Consider the following 16,264-nt stretch of genomic DNA (forward strand, 5'->3'; position numbering starts at 1 on the left):
CCCCCCCAAAAAAAGCGGGGCCTTTTAGCCTATGAATTGTCGCCTGTGTAAAACAATATCTAAGTCATTGTGCATAATTATCGTGGTATTGTTTACACGTAGCTGTCCAAGTGCTGAGGGATGATATACTTACTACGTGCTAAATCTGACACAGCAACACTAGTTTGTCACGAAAATCAACCTTCTGTTTTAAATTTCAGGCTAAACTACTGCCTCTAGAATATCGCATTTACGGCGGATCGACGTGTAACTTGAGATCGATACCGGTCCCCGTGCGTCGCGGATGGGAAACTGCGAATACGAAACGCGCTTCGGAGCCGCCCGCTGTTTTGACTCCATGTATGTGTGGCTGCGTATGTCGCCTCCTTCCCGTCACTAGTTTACTTCATTGCCCGTCACCGCTCTCCTCCAGCGCCGGCAGCGGAATGGCAGCGGCGGCCCCCAACCCGGAGGACTCCGCCAGGAGCGGCGGCAGCGGCGCCGGCGGCGGCACACCCAGCGCCCTCGCCGCGGACGGGGAGGCGGAAGAGGCCGAGGACTTCACCTCTTCCTCCCACTGCTCGGAGCTGTCGCGGCGGCAGAACGAGCAGAGGAAGCAGGGCTTGTTCTGCGACGTGACGCTGGCCTTCAGCAGCGGGGCGGCCACCGGGAGCGTCCAGAGCTGCGAGTTTTCGGCCCACAGGTCTGTCCTGTCTGCGGCCACCGACTATTTCACCCCGCTGCTGGGAGGACAGTTCTCCGAGTCCTTGTCCGGACGGGTAGAGATGAAGGAGTGGAGCTCAGAGCTGGGGCCGGACCCGGAGACGGTGGAGAGTGTCATCCAGTATATGTACACCGGTGAAATACGCGTTAGCACCTGCAATGTACACGAAGTACTGGAGCTAGCTGATAGGTATGATCTGTTTACAGTCACATCTCTGTTGTGTGTGTGTGTGTGTGTGTGTGTGTGTGTGTGTGTGTGTGTGTGTGTGTGTGTGTGACAGAGAGAGACAGTGACTTTGATAGTCAAAGCAAGAGGCCTTCAATGGCTGCTCTGTTGCCCTAAACTATTGTTTTTCTGCTCTGCAGAAAACTAGGCTGGCATGGCCTAACCAGTCGAAACAGAATAGTATTATCTAGTTAACTGTTCATTCTCTCTGACCTCCTATCCTGTATTTCTCGCCGTTTGCTGTATGTTAGGTTCCTCCTGCTGCAGCTGAAGGATTTCTGTGGCGAGTTCCTGAAGAAGAAGCTGAGCTTGACCAACTGTGTGGCTGTGCACAGTCTGGCCCACATGTACACCCTGGACCAGCTGGCTCTACGGGCTGCAGACATGATCCGTCGCAACTTCCACAAGGTTATCCAGGATGAGGAGTTCTACACGCTGCCCTTTCACCTGGTCCGCGACTGGCTGTCCGACGCAGAGATCACGGTGGACTCCGAGGAGGTGCTGTTTGAGGCGGTGGTGAAGTGGGTGCAGAAGAACCCAGACGAGCGAAGCCGCTACTTCGAGGAGCTGTTCCGTCTCCTGAGGCTGCCCCAAATCAAGCCCACCTACCTGACCAGAGTGGTGAAAAATGAGTGCCTGGTGGCCGCCAACGAGGCCTGTCTCCGGCTGGTCTCAGAGGCAGTAGAGGGCCACGCTATTCGTTTTGAAAACCTCAAGTCAGCGGATATGGAGCTCTGGTCTTCCCACATGGCCTCCTTTCAGCCGCGCTTTGGCCAGAACATGGACGTTATCATGGTAGTGGGCGGGGTGTCAGAGGGGGGGGACTACCTGAGCGAGTGCGTTGGCTACTTCATTTACGAGGACCGCTGGGTCAACCTGCCGCACATCCACAACCACCTGGATGGCCACGCCATTGCCGCCACAGAGTCCCACGTCTACGTAGCCGGTTCCATGGAGCCAGGCTTTGCTAAGACGGTGGAGCGTTACAATCCTAATCGCAACACCTGGGAGCAGGTGAGCAACTTGACCACACGCAAGCATTCCTTCGGCCTCACCTGCATTAAGGATATCCTGTACAGCATTGGGGGCCATGGAAACTTCAGTCCGGGCTTCAAAGATGTCAGTGTGTACGAGCCTGAGCAAGACAAGTGGCACAATCTGGAATCCGCCCCCAAAATCCTGCGGGATGTGAAGGCAGTGAGCGTGGAGGACCGCTATGTGTACGTCACGGCACGCACACCTGTTGATACAGATAATGAGGATGGACTGAAGACTGTGACCACTCGTTATGACACGGAGAGCCGCCAGTGGCAAGATGTTGACTCCCTGCCCCTTATTGACAACTACTGCATCTTCCAGATGGCTGTGGCCTCTACTAACTTCTACCACACGGCCTCCTGCTGCCCCAAGAGCTACACGGTGCGGGACGAGGTGGCCAGGCAGAAGATCAGTGTGCGCATCTCCGACGAGATCCTGGAGAGCTTGCCACCAGAGGTTACCAGCATCGAGGGTGCCGCCATCTGTCACTTTGATGAGGACGTCTTCATCATCGGAGGCTGGAAGAACAGCGACGATGTGGACAAGCAGTACCGCAAGGAGGCCTACCGCTACTGCGCTGAGAGGAAGCGCTGGATGCTGCTGCCACCCATGCCTCAGCCTCGCTGCCGAGCCACCGCCTGCCATGTCCGCATCCCTTACCGTTTCCTGTACGGCTGCCAGCGCTACCCCATGCCCCAGAACTTGGCCCGCCAGCGGGATCGCATGCAGCAGATGCAGCAGCTTCACCGGCGCACCCTCACCCTGCGCCGCCAGCTCCAGTCACAGATAGAGTGTTGAGCAGGCCGACGTCTGCTCCATCGAAGAACTACACCGTTCTATCTGAGGACATACCGCAAACCCCGATTCCATTGCAACCATCATCGTCGACCCCCATTCGTACATTACACGCTGCAGCGGGTCTTGTGTTGCTCTCATACCGCATTTCATTAACCTGAACTCCGTGCCATCGCCTCTCATGCTGTGTTGTGATAATGGCTGATTTGTGGAAAGCCATGAAATATGTGGGCGGGCGTGTACTGCTCAGCTGGTGGTCTGTTAGGAGGGATAGGGCGGATGTAAACATGTGAATAAGAGTGTTATATAACAGCCAACAACTGAATACCCTTTTGTCAAGTATGTTGGTATAGATGCCGTTTATCTGTTTGTACAGAAATAGTGTAAAGCTGTAAATGTATACATTTATATGGATATTTTACATTCCTGTATCGTACGCCTACACTTGGAAAGCTATGTGACATCACCAATAACTGCATTCCTACGTTCAGTCCAACTCGCTTAATGAAGTCTCATTCCACTGTAACACTGTGACAATCTCTTCATGCAAGTATAGCATTGGTCTAAAAGTCTTACTCTAACTTATATCATAGTTGCTCTATTAGAATGGCTCTGCTTGTTGCCGTGCAGCCTCAACAGCTAAAAATGATTTGACTCAGAGAGGCTGTTAATCTTAAAATCCTGTAGAGTAGTTTGCTTTTAGATTGCAGTTTCTCTTTCAACAGTTGTGCAGAGTATATTTCTGTCTTTTTTGTTGCTCATGTAACACTTGAAAACTAGAAATGTTTCTCCAGGTTTTTCTGAAGAGGTGAAATGATGAGGGAACTTTAATATCCAAAAGATGTGAAAAGATGTAATGAAATAATTCCTTTTGAGTTACCTTAACACTGAAACATTCTATTTGTCCACCTGATTTAGCACCAGTCGTTAGCAACGGCTCAATCATTCCTTTCTTCCAACTTTGGCCGCCTGTTGCTCGGTGTATTCCCATTCATTCGAGAAAGGTACATAGAAAAATGTGTATACGTGTGAGTGTGTATGATTTGTGTTTGCAGAGGGTTGAGTTGTCGCTCTGCAGAGAATGGCAAAAGCTTCTCTAGAACTGCACCTTTTTGACATTTAATTGTTTTTAAAGTCTTACAGAAGCATAGGGATTTAAGTTGCCACTGCACTTTGACTTTGCTTGATTCATTTGTTTTTCATATCAGACAAGGTGATTGTATTTTGGAAATGCTTTGTTTTAGCCAGCTTACAGCCAGTAAGTTTTGATCTTCTTTGGAGAAAAAAACAAAAAACAAAACATGTTATCATTACTTGCCGATTTGTTTCCCCACATTAAATGTCTTGTAAAACCTTGTGTTCCTTTGCTTCAGTGCCAGCTCGGGTGTGTATTAGAGATCTGCTGTGTTGCTCTATGGTCTCCCCTTCACCCTCCAAAGAGACTTGGAAATGAGAATCAGACTTATAGGCAAAACAAAAGGGATTGTTATATGAATGTGTTGTGACTGACATTCAGAAAATCCACTGTTCATGCAGCGACTATTACAGTATGAAGGTTACAGAGCGCAGAAATGATATTCATTTCCACGTTATGACCAACAGAAATAGCACTGCAAATGTTAACTGGTATAAGCTATGTAATTTGCTTTGCATGTGATAGTCTGACATTGTGTCCTTAATATTGGATGTAAGAAATGCTAATGTCATCACTTGCAATTAAAGTTGTTTTGTAAGACAGATGGTTGCGCATATAGTGTATTGCTTCGACTTTACCAGTGAAAGGAGTTGCTACCCGAAAGTCTTTTAACTTATATCTACCAAAACAAAGTGAAATTGCTTGGTCCCACAGTTCCAGCTGTTGTAATGAGAAGCCACCCAGCGTGATTCATTTAGAATTTATATATGACCTCGACTTTTCGGTTCACCTCTGTAAACTGGGCCTGTTTTTGTTCCATCCAGTATTATTTCCTGGTCCCGCGGAGAAACTCCCGGGGGAGGGGACCGGGTTGGGAACCACACATCAGTGCCTTTGCCTCGGGGGGAAGAAATACAGGCCGTCCCACCTTCAAGTTATGCAAGTAGTGGTGTGGCCTTCCAGTGTTCCTCCTAGGCTCGTATTTGTAAAAAGACCAGTCGCTCCTTGTAGGTGACCATATCACATCTACATATCTTTAGTTTTTTTTTTCTTCATAATTTCCCAAGACGGCTTCCATACAAGATCTGTAGTAAACCTCGCATCTCGGTCCCTTAGATCTCGTTTACGAGCACCGTTTACCGCTTTTATTTTGGCAACGAAGTGCGACTTCTAAAAATCCCGGCACTTGACGACTGTACCGGAAGGAGGCAGAACCGCTCTGGCTAACATAGATGATTCTGTTGTGCACATAGCGACATCATACACCAACGAAGGCTGACAACAGATGACACGCCTTTTGCCAAAATAACCTTTACGGCAAAACATCTCAAGAAAATGGTAATCCTTTCACAGCAAGTTTTTCGGTGGAATGCCTACCACCAAAAAAGAATGCGCCCTACACCCCCCGAACTTGCTTACTAGCTAGCCAAGCTGGGGAAAATAACTGTAGTGTGGTTAGCTAACGGGTTTTTCCCGTATTAGCTTAGCTATTCTGTGTCAGTAAATTACAAACAAAAAGCTTGTTGTTGTTGTCATGGCTATAGAGTGAAATGTTGTGTAGGCAGGGGGTAAGTTAACTAAGTAGTGTGTTATTCAGCTTGGTGCTAGCATCTGTCCGGTTAGCTAACTGTCCTTCCAGCTTGATGCCCAAAGAAACAACTCCTGCGTGAAAAAATTGCGTAATCACTGTCTCTCTCTTTTTTTCTCAATGACCCACATTTTCTCTGCTAAGATCCCTGAGTTGTCTAACCCCTCGGTGTGTATGAGGGACCCCCAGAGGGTACAGGAGATCCTACAGTCCATGGTGAAGGCTGGCTCCAACACCGTGCAGGTACACTACACCCTGGTCTCTGACAGCTCTCGTGAACAGAATCAGCTCATACGAAAAATATCAAAGATTAATGTCTCTATTATTTTCTGATCCAGGTGATCTCAGATTTTGACATGACCCTAACAAGATTTGCATACAATGGCAAAAGGTGCCCTACGTGTCACAGTAAGTCCAGCTGTGGTTTGGGGTTGTTCCGCATATAAAGGTTGATTTTTATTTTTATTTTTTTTCGGCTAAACGTTGTGTCATGTGTGTATATTTTATTTGCAGATATTCTTGATAACAGCAAACTTATCTCCGAGGACTGCAAAGCAAAGGTAAGAAAGATGTTTAAGTGGAAAAGCAGATTCTCCATTGGTTGGGCTAGTGCCATTAATTAGACAGGAACAAAACATTGTGGCATCAGTAAAAAATTTTTTTATTAATTATAAATTATATTTTGTGTTGTTTTAAAATGTCACTGAGCTGTACTTTTGTTGTAATAGTAAACAATGTTTTACAGAAGATAATGGTGCTATAACTTAATGTTTACTACATAAATTATCTATCTTATAAAATGCCAAATTTTACAATATAGTTATTTTCCAATTTGAAATTGGAGTAGGTCATGTTTCAGTACAAAATAGCATGGAATTTAAACAGTCTCCGCTTCAGGAGTATGCAAAACTAATTTTTGAAGGTTGGGAGTTACATTTTGCTCCAAATGTAAACCACTGATAAATGTAATTTATGTGTGATTTATTTATGTATTTTCTACTTGTTAGATCTTACAAGTGAACCACATTTAAAAGATTTTTTTTTTTTTGGAATTTTTTTTAATGTTTGAGGTATTGAGCATCCATTCATTCATTGATTCATTCAGTCTTTGTCATTTAGCTTGTCTGCTCTCTAGTGGGCAATAGGAGGAATGGAAACATACCAACACATGAACCACGATGACTCACTTCTATTTAGCAGTAATGCAAAAGTGTCCTTATGATAGCCCTCGTAAGTCCGACTTTTTTCTAGATGCTTTTTTTGTATCTGGAATACGGCATATTCTTCAATAAGACCTACGCAAGTCTTAGAAGGGGAAAGTACTAAGACTGTCTTGACCATCTTACTATAGTAACCACAGACAAAATTGAATGGACATAGGAGAAACATATTATCCCTGAGGTTTTTTTCTGAATCCCTTATATGACAGGGAAAACGTTAACAGATGATTACTTCTCTTTTTGGGTGAAACATGTCCATCTTTTCTGAGCGTCTACTAGTCAGTCATAGTTTTCTGAATATTGTCCTGTCTCCCTTAGCTGAAGGAGCTGCTCAATACATACTACCCCATAGAGATTGATTCTTCACGGTCAATAGAGGAGAAGTTGCCCCTCATGGTGGAGTGGTGAGTGTCAAAAACACCTTTTATTGAAAATACGATATCGTTCACTTTCATGTGTTCATAAAACGGTTCTGCTTTTGTTTTTGACAGGTGGACTAAAGCCCACAAACTACTGGTACAGCAGAAGATCAGGAAAGACCTGCTGGCCATGGTGGTACGGGAGTCTGATGCTATGCTGAGGTCAGGAAACCTGCCTCCTCTAAGGGCCAGAAAATCTATTTAGCAGTTTTTATTAAAAATATTTATAATATGGGCACTTGAACTGTAACCATGACTTGATGTTTTAACAGGGAGGGCTACCAGCTCTTTTTCGACCACCTGTATGAGCACAGCATCCCTCTGCTCATCTTCTCTGCTGGAATAGGAGACATCCTGGAGGAGGTGATTCGCCAGGCTGGGGTCTTCCACCCCAACGTCAAAGTCTTCTCCAACTACATGGACTTCGATGAGTGTGTGAGTAACCGCAACATAAACATACTACAGTCTGACCCCCACAGCAGGGGCGAGGCTAAAGATGATGGAAACATGTCTTGATTTGCTTACACAGGGAGTACTGAGAGCCTTTAAGGGAGAGCTGATCCACATATACAATAAAAGGGAAGGCGCCCTGCTCAACACCGGCCATTTCCAGGAGTTGCGGACGCGTCCTAACGTATTACTGATGGGGGACTCCCTGGGGGATCTGACCATGGCTGACGGGGTGCAGGACATGGAGAACATCCTCAAGATCGGGTTCCTCAATGACAAGGTACATAAAAAGCACACATTCTCATGTTCATCAACAATATTAATACCTACTACCCTGAGATGAAGGTCAGGGCTATTATATTCCCATCCACCCTCTAACAGCTGACTCAGACATTTCACTATGGTAAAGTCATATTCTGAGGGTTTTTTTTTTTCCCTCAGGTGGAGGAGAGGAAGCAGTCATACTTGGACTCATACGACATTGTGGTGGTAAAAGATGAAACCTTAGAAGTCCCTAACGCTGTACTGCTCTACCTCACTGGCAATAAGTAAACTGAGAATTGAGTGTTTACTGTCCACTGGCCATTGGACACTTTGGTGCCATCAGCTGAAGAGGCCCTTCTCCAGAAAGTTATTCACAACCAACTAAGAATGTTTAATGAGTATTTCTTATTTTACTAAAAGCTTAACTCTTTTTTAAACGGGTCTGGTTTAGTACAAGTAGCTCTACCAGACTATTCACAAGTCCAGTTGACAGCCGCAGCTCACAAACACCACGTCACCCTTCTATATCCGTGTCCATTGGCCTTCCTCTCATGTTAATGGTTAAACTGCTTTTGGACCATACTGTATATGGTGGAAGCCAGAGTTGCACTGTCTACCTACTGTGCAGTATGTAAAAGTGTTTGTATGGTTATGGGTGTTTTTTAAATTTGTTCGAGGGACGATTGGTTTTGTAGGACAGTTCTGGTTTTCATACAGGATCTAATGATAAAGGGAAAGAAAAACGCACAAACATATGGCAGCGCTTGACATTTGGTTTGAAACAGATTTCCATCCTCTAACAATAAAACTATCTCCCAGCTAATTTTAACCAGAAACCTGATGCTTTTAATAATGTTTCATGTTTCATCTCAGTCAAGCCTTCCTGTTTCTGGCCATCTTGTCAAGCATATAGTACAGGTTGTATTTTTCATTAAAACTGTTGTTTCTCTTTTATACCACCACAGTGCTAGTAAGTGGTGCACTATGACAGCTACACTTGATTTTGAGAGTAAAATAAACAGGTGAGCAGACATAAAGACATCTAGATCTTTTTAAAGATCCGAGTTCACTAGTGATTTTTAAGAACTAACTGCTACCTCAGAAGTGTTATCGTATTAGCAAGAAAAACAAAACATTTTTAGAATTGTTTTTAGACTTACATAATTTCACCTTTAACTGTATGGTTATGGAAAAGGTCAATTCAAAGGTCTGTTACTTTCTGCATTGCAATAAACAAAAGTTTGTAAAAGCCTTTAAACTGAGAGTTTAGAACACAATATCCAAGAATGACATTGTTTTTTCAGTCATTCGTGGACAATGTGGCACGTACAGCAAGTCATTCTTCTTTTTGTCCTCACTCATTTCCTTTCAAATGTTGCAACATGTCTGAAATAAAACTGTTTCTTCCGTTTCTGAGCTTCATGTTTCCTTAAAAACAAACCACTACATTCAAATCTGCCCAAACTAATTTACAGATACATGTCTGTACACGAACAGAGTGGAAGGAAGTTGTCTCTTATTTTATTATAAAACTTTATATGTTCCACAAAATAAACTAATATAATTTTCTCTGATAGATCTGCAGTTATTGTACAAACTAACTCCCAAACATACTGTACAACCAGTGGATTTTCATCATTTTTATATCAAGGGAAGGATGTGAGGCACAACATTGACTGCATCAATACCTAGCCATTTGACTACTTTATATAAAATGGTATATCCTGGAATATGGGCCCACCCCAAATGTTCATTAGGTAGTTTGATGGAAATACTTGAGTCCAAGCTCAAGATTTTTTTTTTTTTTTTTGAGGGGAACATATTTTCTCTACAGATGATATTTCTTTAGTTCACATTTTCAAACACGTTTTCTGTACAAAACACACCGACCCCTAAAATACAGATGTTTCCTTGTGCTGTCGATGTGGTTCCACTGACACAGGTGTGAGATATCTTTAGCATATATTGATAGAATCTAGCAAAGCAGACTACCTGAATGCCTTAAATAAAGGCTAAACAATGTTTCAATATCTGAAAAATTTTAAAAATAGTGGCACGACTGTCGCTAAGATGACAGTACAACCCCATCCAGTGCATGCCTGTTTCTTACCAGCACTGAAATACTGTATGTCCCCCTTACAACTCATCTCGTCTCACGTGTTCAGACAGTTCATCTTCTACAATCTTCCCATCTGTATTGCGGTCCTGGTTATTGAACATGTCCTTAATGATGCTGTTGGCATCGGCCCCTGGCTTGAGACGACCTTTGCCCTCTTTGACTTGGATCATGATGAAGGATGAAAACTGGAGAAAACAGGAGATAGGGTTGCACTGTTAAAAAGAATTTTCACTTCCTATACCCAGGCTGTTTCTTTCAAAACATACATTTAGCAGCAAAATTAGACCGGACCTAGCTTGTCTGCTTACCTCCTCCAGAGGGACCTCTTTGTCACCATTGAGGTCCATGGCAGGAAAGAGGGGGTCCGGGCTGTCTCCTAGCCACACAAACATGTAACCTTCGGGCACACCCTTCTGCAGCTCCACCAACAACAGCTCAAAGAAGAGCACGGCACTCCTGGGGACTCCTCCAGCTATTAAAAAAAAAAAAAAACCAAGACAGGGCAGAGAAAACATGATTCAGGAGGGAAAAGAAAGTGTGCGCAGGGCGTGATCTGCGCAGTTCCAATGACTGACCTCCGTTTTCACCGTGCCCCCAGTGGGGAGGGATGACCACCTCCCTCCTTTCACCTACACACATGCCACTCAAACCTTCCTCAAGACCTTTGATCACCAGGTTTGCTCCGAGAGTCGTAACGGAAGGTGAGTCGTACTGGTCCCTGGAAAGTAACACACAGCTCGTTACCACTCTTAACAGAACGGATTAAAAATAATTCCAGACCAAATAAAGCTTTTCCATGTATCAAAACCCCGAGCCATGCAAGCATACGTGCTGTTGCCATGGATACGTAAATGGCATGATATCTGCAGTTCCAGGGCCACTGAAATCTCTCGGGACGAGGAGCCAGCATTGAGTACATGCATGAACCTGGAGGAGGGAGGAGGAGGATGCAGTGTAGCAGAGTGAACAGCAGAGGGGGCTCACGAGGAGTACAGCAGGGTGCCGTCCATCAAGGAGCAATTGTAATGATACTGAATCAGATCGTCAGCTTCACTAGTCGTGTTGCATTCCTGAGGCTTGTGGGTAACTTTAATCTGGACCGGGTCTTTGGGGTTGTGGAAATCAATGACGTGAATGTCAAAGACCAGCACAGCAGAGCCAGGAATGAAGTCTCCTGCAGCCGGAGAAATAAAAAAAAAAATGGGGCAGTGTTACAAACCTAAACAAGACTTGTTGGTTCGTGGCTCCATTCCAAACGTCTTTTGTATTCTCCTAGAAGCATTCACCAAACTCACCAACTCCTTGTTCACCATACGCCATGTGAGGAGGAATTGTAATCCTCCTTTTCTCTCCGATGCACACCCCTCGCAGTGCTTTGTCCATCCCTTCGATCACGTATCCCAGCCCAATGTAGGTGTTGTAGGTGCTATTTCGCTGGTAGCTGTCAAGGGAAGTGTGACAGCCAGGGTTAATTTGGCTTGTACTTTGTTGCTTTCAGAGAAAGGGGTAAATCTCAGGTTTACCTCGAGTCGAAGACTGTGCCGTCCTGGAAGGTACCGTTGTAGTGGTAGCGGATGTAATCTCCAGTCACCGTCCTGCGGGTGCAGCCTTCGGGCACCTCCTTCACCTTCACAATCAGATCATCCTTGGGGTTGAACAGATCAACCAGCTGCACCTCATACACCAGTGTGGCCTGAGGAGGGACCAGAGTTCCTGTTGGGGAAAAACTACTACTTACAGTTTGCCTGGATATCAGAGCTGCAGGCCCATACTAGTCAAATATGCTTTAGATTACTGCTCACCGAGTTTTCACAATAGATTCCTACCTTCCAGGCAGACCTTTCTTTCTATCCATATTAACGTGGTATGGAACTTTCAACTTGTATATTATATATTTTACTGTATATATTTTGTATTTTATATATTAGAAGCGTTTTCAAAACAGTCTAAGCTTTCAACTGCGATACCATGAAACAATAACGCAACTTTAAGAAATAAATAAGACAAAAAGTCACGGTGGCTGCCTCAGAGGTAGGAAATCAATCTGAAAGTGTAGTACTGTATTGTACTGTAAAGTACTGTATATGTGATTTGTAGTTAATCAGCTAAAACATGGAAAAACTACATAACCTAACAACGGCTAGGGTCCAAAATTAACAACCAATAAATGCAAAATGGCGCTGAGAATCAAATATTAAAATAAAATAAGGGTCACCATGCACACAGAAGCATGTAGGTATATGCAGTTTCTGGTTTTTGGTTCTCAGATATTTTCATTGAAACTCTCACTGACACTTAGCAAAGCCGAATCCTTGTCAATCAAAGTCTGTTGAAAAAAGAATGAATATGAAAATAGTAATAATTGTATGTGAGCAAAATTAAATTTAAACCTCTAAAAACAAATTCAACACTGTTAACATGTATTCTTGGGTCTCTAAAATGAATCTTATGCGGTAAGTTAAAAATGTGCAGACACAAGCCACAGCTACGTCGAATGTCATCATTTTGTACCCTGGCCGTTCTCTCCATACGCCAGGAAGGGTGGGATGATGATGATCCGTCTCTCTCCAACACACATGCCCTTGAGACCCTCTTCCATGCCTTTGATGAGGTCACCCTGTCCCAGGTAGGTGTCATAGGTTGCGTTCCTCGAGTAACTGAAATCAAACACAGTTCAAAGTTCTTGAAAAGCACAGAAACAGACAGAAGATTACTTTTAACTTCCTGCATAAGACGGTGCTGGACTACGCGTCAGCCTCAGCGGTGTCTGGTCACACCTGGAGTCAAAGGCTTCACCAGAGAGCAGGCTGCCGTTATAGTGGTAACGGATAAAATCTGATGCCACGGTGGTGCGTTTGCAACTCGCAGGCCTCTTGATCGTGCGGATCTCGACCTTGTCCCGAGAGTTCCATATGTCCAGCAGGAGAACATCGTACACCAGCACAGCGTCGCCAGGAATTACACCACCTGTCAGACAGGCAGCACAGGTTGTGTCACAAAGCGGCTCACATAATGTCGCGGAAAAAAAAAGCCCAGCGACGGCATCTGCTGTCGTTTCCCCCCCTCACACCTGTTCCCACGCTTCCATAGGCCAAGTGTGGGGGGACCGTGATCCTCCTGCGTTCGTTGACACACATGCCCTGAAGACCGCGGTCCATCCCCATGATGAGTCGGCCCAGGCCGACCTGGCTGATCAGGGCCTTGCCTCGGTTATGACTGCAGACAGCAAGGCGGAGGCGGATGAGAATCAATGGAATCGAACGAGAAGGTGGAAATGTCAAAACAGTATGCGAGCTCGGAAAAACACACTTGAAGTTTTGCTCTTCAGGCACAGTGAATGATGCCAAGAACATTTTTAGTGCTATAAAGTCAGCATCCAATGTTCCATCCACATCAGCAATATTATTTACAGGGTTTTTACCTCTCTTTTTGCTTTATTCTGATTAGCCAGTTTTTTTCCCCTTCTCTTAAATTTTGTTTTGAAACCCTACAAGGTTATATCCACCGCCTTAACAAAGAAAAACTCATCCTTTTCTCCACCTACAACTTTTTTTTTTTTTTTTTGGATACCAAAATCACTGCAAAAAAAAAAACAAAATTCTTGAATTTTTGTAGAAACTTCGAGGTGACACCAAGTCATGGGTGTTGACCGTTGCACACTGACTGACACGTCTGACAACTGCAGTGAATTGCTTCGGAGCCTCAATGCATCACAGGAAAACGGCTGCAGCGTGCGCGTCGCCCCCCCCCCCCCCCCCCAGTGTTTACCGCGGTGCCTGCGTGGTACTAAATAACGTTGGTTTAGCCGCAACGTCCTTAGCACTCTGCATTTTTAAACACGCACCGGAAGCAGCGCTCTTTCTGTACGATGGGTTAGCTAATATCATCACAAGCTATTCGGAGCTATACTGTCGCGGTCGCACGATAAAGTGTATCGTTGCTGTATTGTTAGCTCGTTCTTGACTTCAGACATTGACGCTAAAAAAAAAAAAAAAAAAAAAAAAAAAATCCCCGTGAAAAGACGGACAACTAGCTTAAAGCTACGAACGAACGCTATCTAAACTAAATGAGATTAAATGGTGCGTTTGGCTGAAACTTCACCTGGAGTCAAACGTCTTCCCGTCCGTAAAGAAAGTACCGTTGAAGTGATAACGGATGAAGTCTTCTATTTGCACCTCTCGGGGACAAACCTTCGGTATATCGTACCGATCGACAACTACGTCCACCAGCGGCCCGGGGCCGCAATTCACGGCGACTGCACGGAGGAGAAACAAAACCCAAGATATTGTCAGATCCATTTGGGGGAAGGTATGACCACGGCCGCGGAAGCTCGAGCAGCGGAGAGCCCGTCTGTCAACTGGGCGACGCGGTCCCAGGTGGGGAGGGAAGTCCCGCACGAAGTTCGGGGACGCTCGCGTTAAATCCAGTGTAGGAAGATAAAGCGCTTCCGGTTAGCGATTACAAAGTAAAAGCCTGCTCAAAGAACGTGGGGTATGAAAACAAAAAACGGACTGTTAAAGTGTTTACGAGCCAGTGTGGTGAGAACATGAATGAGTGAATAGATATTGGGTGGGTGTAGGGGTCATCAGAAACCGAACGTGATCGGGAGGTCCGGAGCCTCAAACCAGGTCTCTCACCCGTTTCTGTCCCCCACGGATTTTAGAACAAGATCAACTTTCCTGATCCCACGCAGATCCCACGGAGAACGGAGGTGTCGCAGCCGAAGAAGTTAGAGAGATGCATAAATATGTACCCTTAAAAAAAAGAAAGAAATGAAAATACTAAATACGACATTAGAAAATGAAGCATAAACAAGATGTATAAATAGAGTAAAAGATACTGAATATAATACAACAGCACATATACAGGTAGTAACTATAAAGAAGACTGAGACAAAAAAAAATTGACCAAGTTAAAGTGAGGACACTTTGAAGTTGCAATAAATAATTAAATACAAAAATTGCACTTGAGGGAATGGGACAGTGTCTACAGATAGTAGTGTTAGTGGCTTAAAATATGATGAGCTATGGTCCCAGAGTATGGCGGAGGCGACCCCGCGTAAATGTCTCGTCGCCCTGAGCCCCCGAGTAGCAGCTTGAGAAAAGTCAGCCTGGCGCACAAGCTGCCCAGACTTGAATACACACGGGATGTAACGTTTGCGTGTCAAAGAGTGGGTATGTTTCCAGAGCCGAGAGGCCGGTGCGTTTAGCCTTGCGATTTTATTCTGAACGGGAAACTGACTGGACCTCCGGCCTCTCTCCGGCTCCCTCAGAGCATCTTTTCGGGAAATTTACTCCACGGAGCAGGAGGAGGAGGAGGAGGAGGAAGAGGAGGAGGAGTGGCCCCCGGGGCTCCCACCCACCTATTAGAGGAATTCTGCACACGTGTAATGCTTGGCCCAAGAGGCCTGGCTCCACGATTTCGCTCACGCATGAGATGAGCCGAATATTATAATGTGCCTCGCCGTAATTTGAAGTTATCCTTTGGTGTCACAGTTTAAGTATGACAGGTTCATACCGCCATCCTCTTCTTTTTCGCAGTCTACATTTTAAACCGCGATTACATGGATACGTGATTTCGAACACATCTCTCTGCCACAGAAAACATCCTCTGGGTCCTAACTGCCATCCAACTGAAAACATCTGGGCTACCAAAAGAGCCCGCATCAAACAATGTGAATGTGAAATGCTGCAGATGTTAGAGAGATTAGAGATCAGAGCTGCCCAGATGTGTGTGTCATCTATGCAAATTGGTTTTTAAGATGACAAGCCCACGTCTCAGCTCGTCAGTGTTCTTGGAATATAGGTACAAATTCTAACTACTACAAATACGAGGACAACCTCTATATTTTATAAATACATTATCTGCCTACAGTTTGAGAGCTGGAAGCAAACATGATCAAATTATGGGGGAAAAAAAAAGAATAAAAATCAATAAGATAACATCGCTGTTATTTTGGTTGATGGGTCCGCTGGGTTTTTACGATCGCGGAAAACATTGAGGGGAAAACTGGACCCTCGAACTCAGACTGCGACGCCTGTGTCATGCAAACCGGGGTGAGCACCATTTATACCGGAAGTGCGGACTTCTGACTTCAAGGTAATTGTCAGGAGATGCGTCTGTCAGCTATAGGGCTGCAGATAAAGGGGTTAACTGGCACACTTGGTTCATCTTCTTATATTTTTAATCTTTCTATAGATGAAAAAAGGTCAAAGTTGCCAGAGCCTGTAGTTTTTTTTAGTCTTATCCGCGACCACGAAAAATATGAATTTCATAATTATATTAAACAAGGAAAGCAAGCTGACCTG

At 44.8% G+C, this 16,264-nt stretch overlaps 3 protein-coding genes across 3 annotated transcripts; 2 read left to right on the forward strand and 1 right to left on the reverse strand.

Moving 5' to 3' along the window:
* Positions 1–76: 76 nt before the first annotated feature.
* Positions 77–4,498, forward strand: LOC120788354 (kelch-like protein 11). The gene is made up of 2 exons (XM_040124116.1): positions 77–892; positions 1,180–4,498. The coding sequence occupies exons 1-2, from the start codon at positions 342–344 to the stop codon at positions 2,762–2,764; spliced, it is 2,136 nt and encodes a 711-aa protein (XP_039980050.1). The 5' UTR covers positions 77–341; the 3' UTR covers positions 2,765–4,498.
* A 337-nt stretch (positions 4,499–4,835) lies between these two features.
* On the forward strand, positions 4,836–9,248 carry LOC120785221 (cytosolic 5'-nucleotidase 3-like). Its single transcript, XM_040119749.1, has 9 exons — positions 4,836–5,234; positions 5,629–5,727; positions 5,823–5,892; positions 5,998–6,044; positions 7,023–7,108; positions 7,196–7,285; positions 7,396–7,558; positions 7,653–7,853; positions 8,015–9,248. The coding sequence occupies exons 1-9, from the start codon at positions 5,232–5,234 to the stop codon at positions 8,123–8,125; spliced, it is 870 nt and encodes a 289-aa protein (XP_039975683.1). The 5' UTR covers positions 4,836–5,231; the 3' UTR covers positions 8,126–9,248.
* A 214-nt stretch (positions 9,249–9,462) lies between these two features.
* On the reverse strand, positions 9,463–14,385 carry fkbp10a (FKBP prolyl isomerase 10a). Its single transcript, XM_040119735.1, has 10 exons — positions 14,058–14,385; positions 13,027–13,172; positions 12,734–12,923; positions 12,468–12,613; positions 11,480–11,669; positions 11,252–11,397; positions 10,941–11,130; positions 10,532–10,674; positions 10,265–10,428; positions 9,463–10,141 (listed from the first exon to the last, which is right to left on the reverse strand). The coding sequence occupies exons 1-10, from the start codon at positions 14,252–14,254 to the stop codon at positions 9,974–9,976; spliced, it is 1,680 nt and encodes a 559-aa protein (XP_039975669.1). The 5' UTR covers positions 14,255–14,385; the 3' UTR covers positions 9,463–9,973.
* Positions 14,386–16,264: the final 1,879 nt, after the last annotated feature.

The sequence above is a fragment of the Xiphias gladius genome, chromosome 3 (genome assembly GCF_016859285.1).
Source record: "Xiphias gladius isolate SHS-SW01 ecotype Sanya breed wild chromosome 3, ASM1685928v1, whole genome shotgun sequence".
NCBI classification, from domain to species: domain Eukaryota; kingdom Metazoa; phylum Chordata; class Actinopteri; order Istiophoriformes; family Xiphiidae; genus Xiphias; species Xiphias gladius.

Excerpts from the sequence above, each read along its gene's own strand:
- LOC120785221 (XM_040119749.1), top strand. Across the intron at positions 7,109-7,195 it reads TTGCCCCTCATGGTGGAGTG|GTGGACTAAAGCCCACAAAC; the intron begins GTGAGTGTCAAA and ends TGTTTTTGACAG. Across the intron at positions 7,286-7,395 it reads GAGTCTGATGCTATGCTGAG|GGAGGGCTACCAGCTCTTTT; the intron begins GTCAGGAAACCT and ends ATGTTTTAACAG.
- fkbp10a (XM_040119735.1), bottom strand. The coding sequence starts at position 14,254 with ATGGATCTGACAATATCTTGGGTTTTGTTTCTCCTCCGTGCAGTCGCC. Across the intron at positions 10,675-10,940 it reads GGCACCCTGCTGTACTCCTC|GGACCAGTACGACTCACCTT; the intron begins GTGAGCCCCCTC and ends GTTACTTTCCAG. Across the intron at positions 10,142-10,264 it reads AAGAGGTCCCTCTGGAGGAG|TTTTCATCCTTCATCATGAT; the intron begins GTAAGCAGACAA and ends TGTTTTCTCCAG.
- LOC120788354 (XM_040124116.1), top strand. The coding sequence starts at position 342 with ATGTGTGGCTGCGTATGTCGCCTCCTTCCCGTCACTAGTTTACTTCAT. Across the intron at positions 893-1,179 it reads GTACTGGAGCTAGCTGATAG|GTTCCTCCTGCTGCAGCTGA; the intron begins GTATGATCTGTT and ends GCTGTATGTTAG.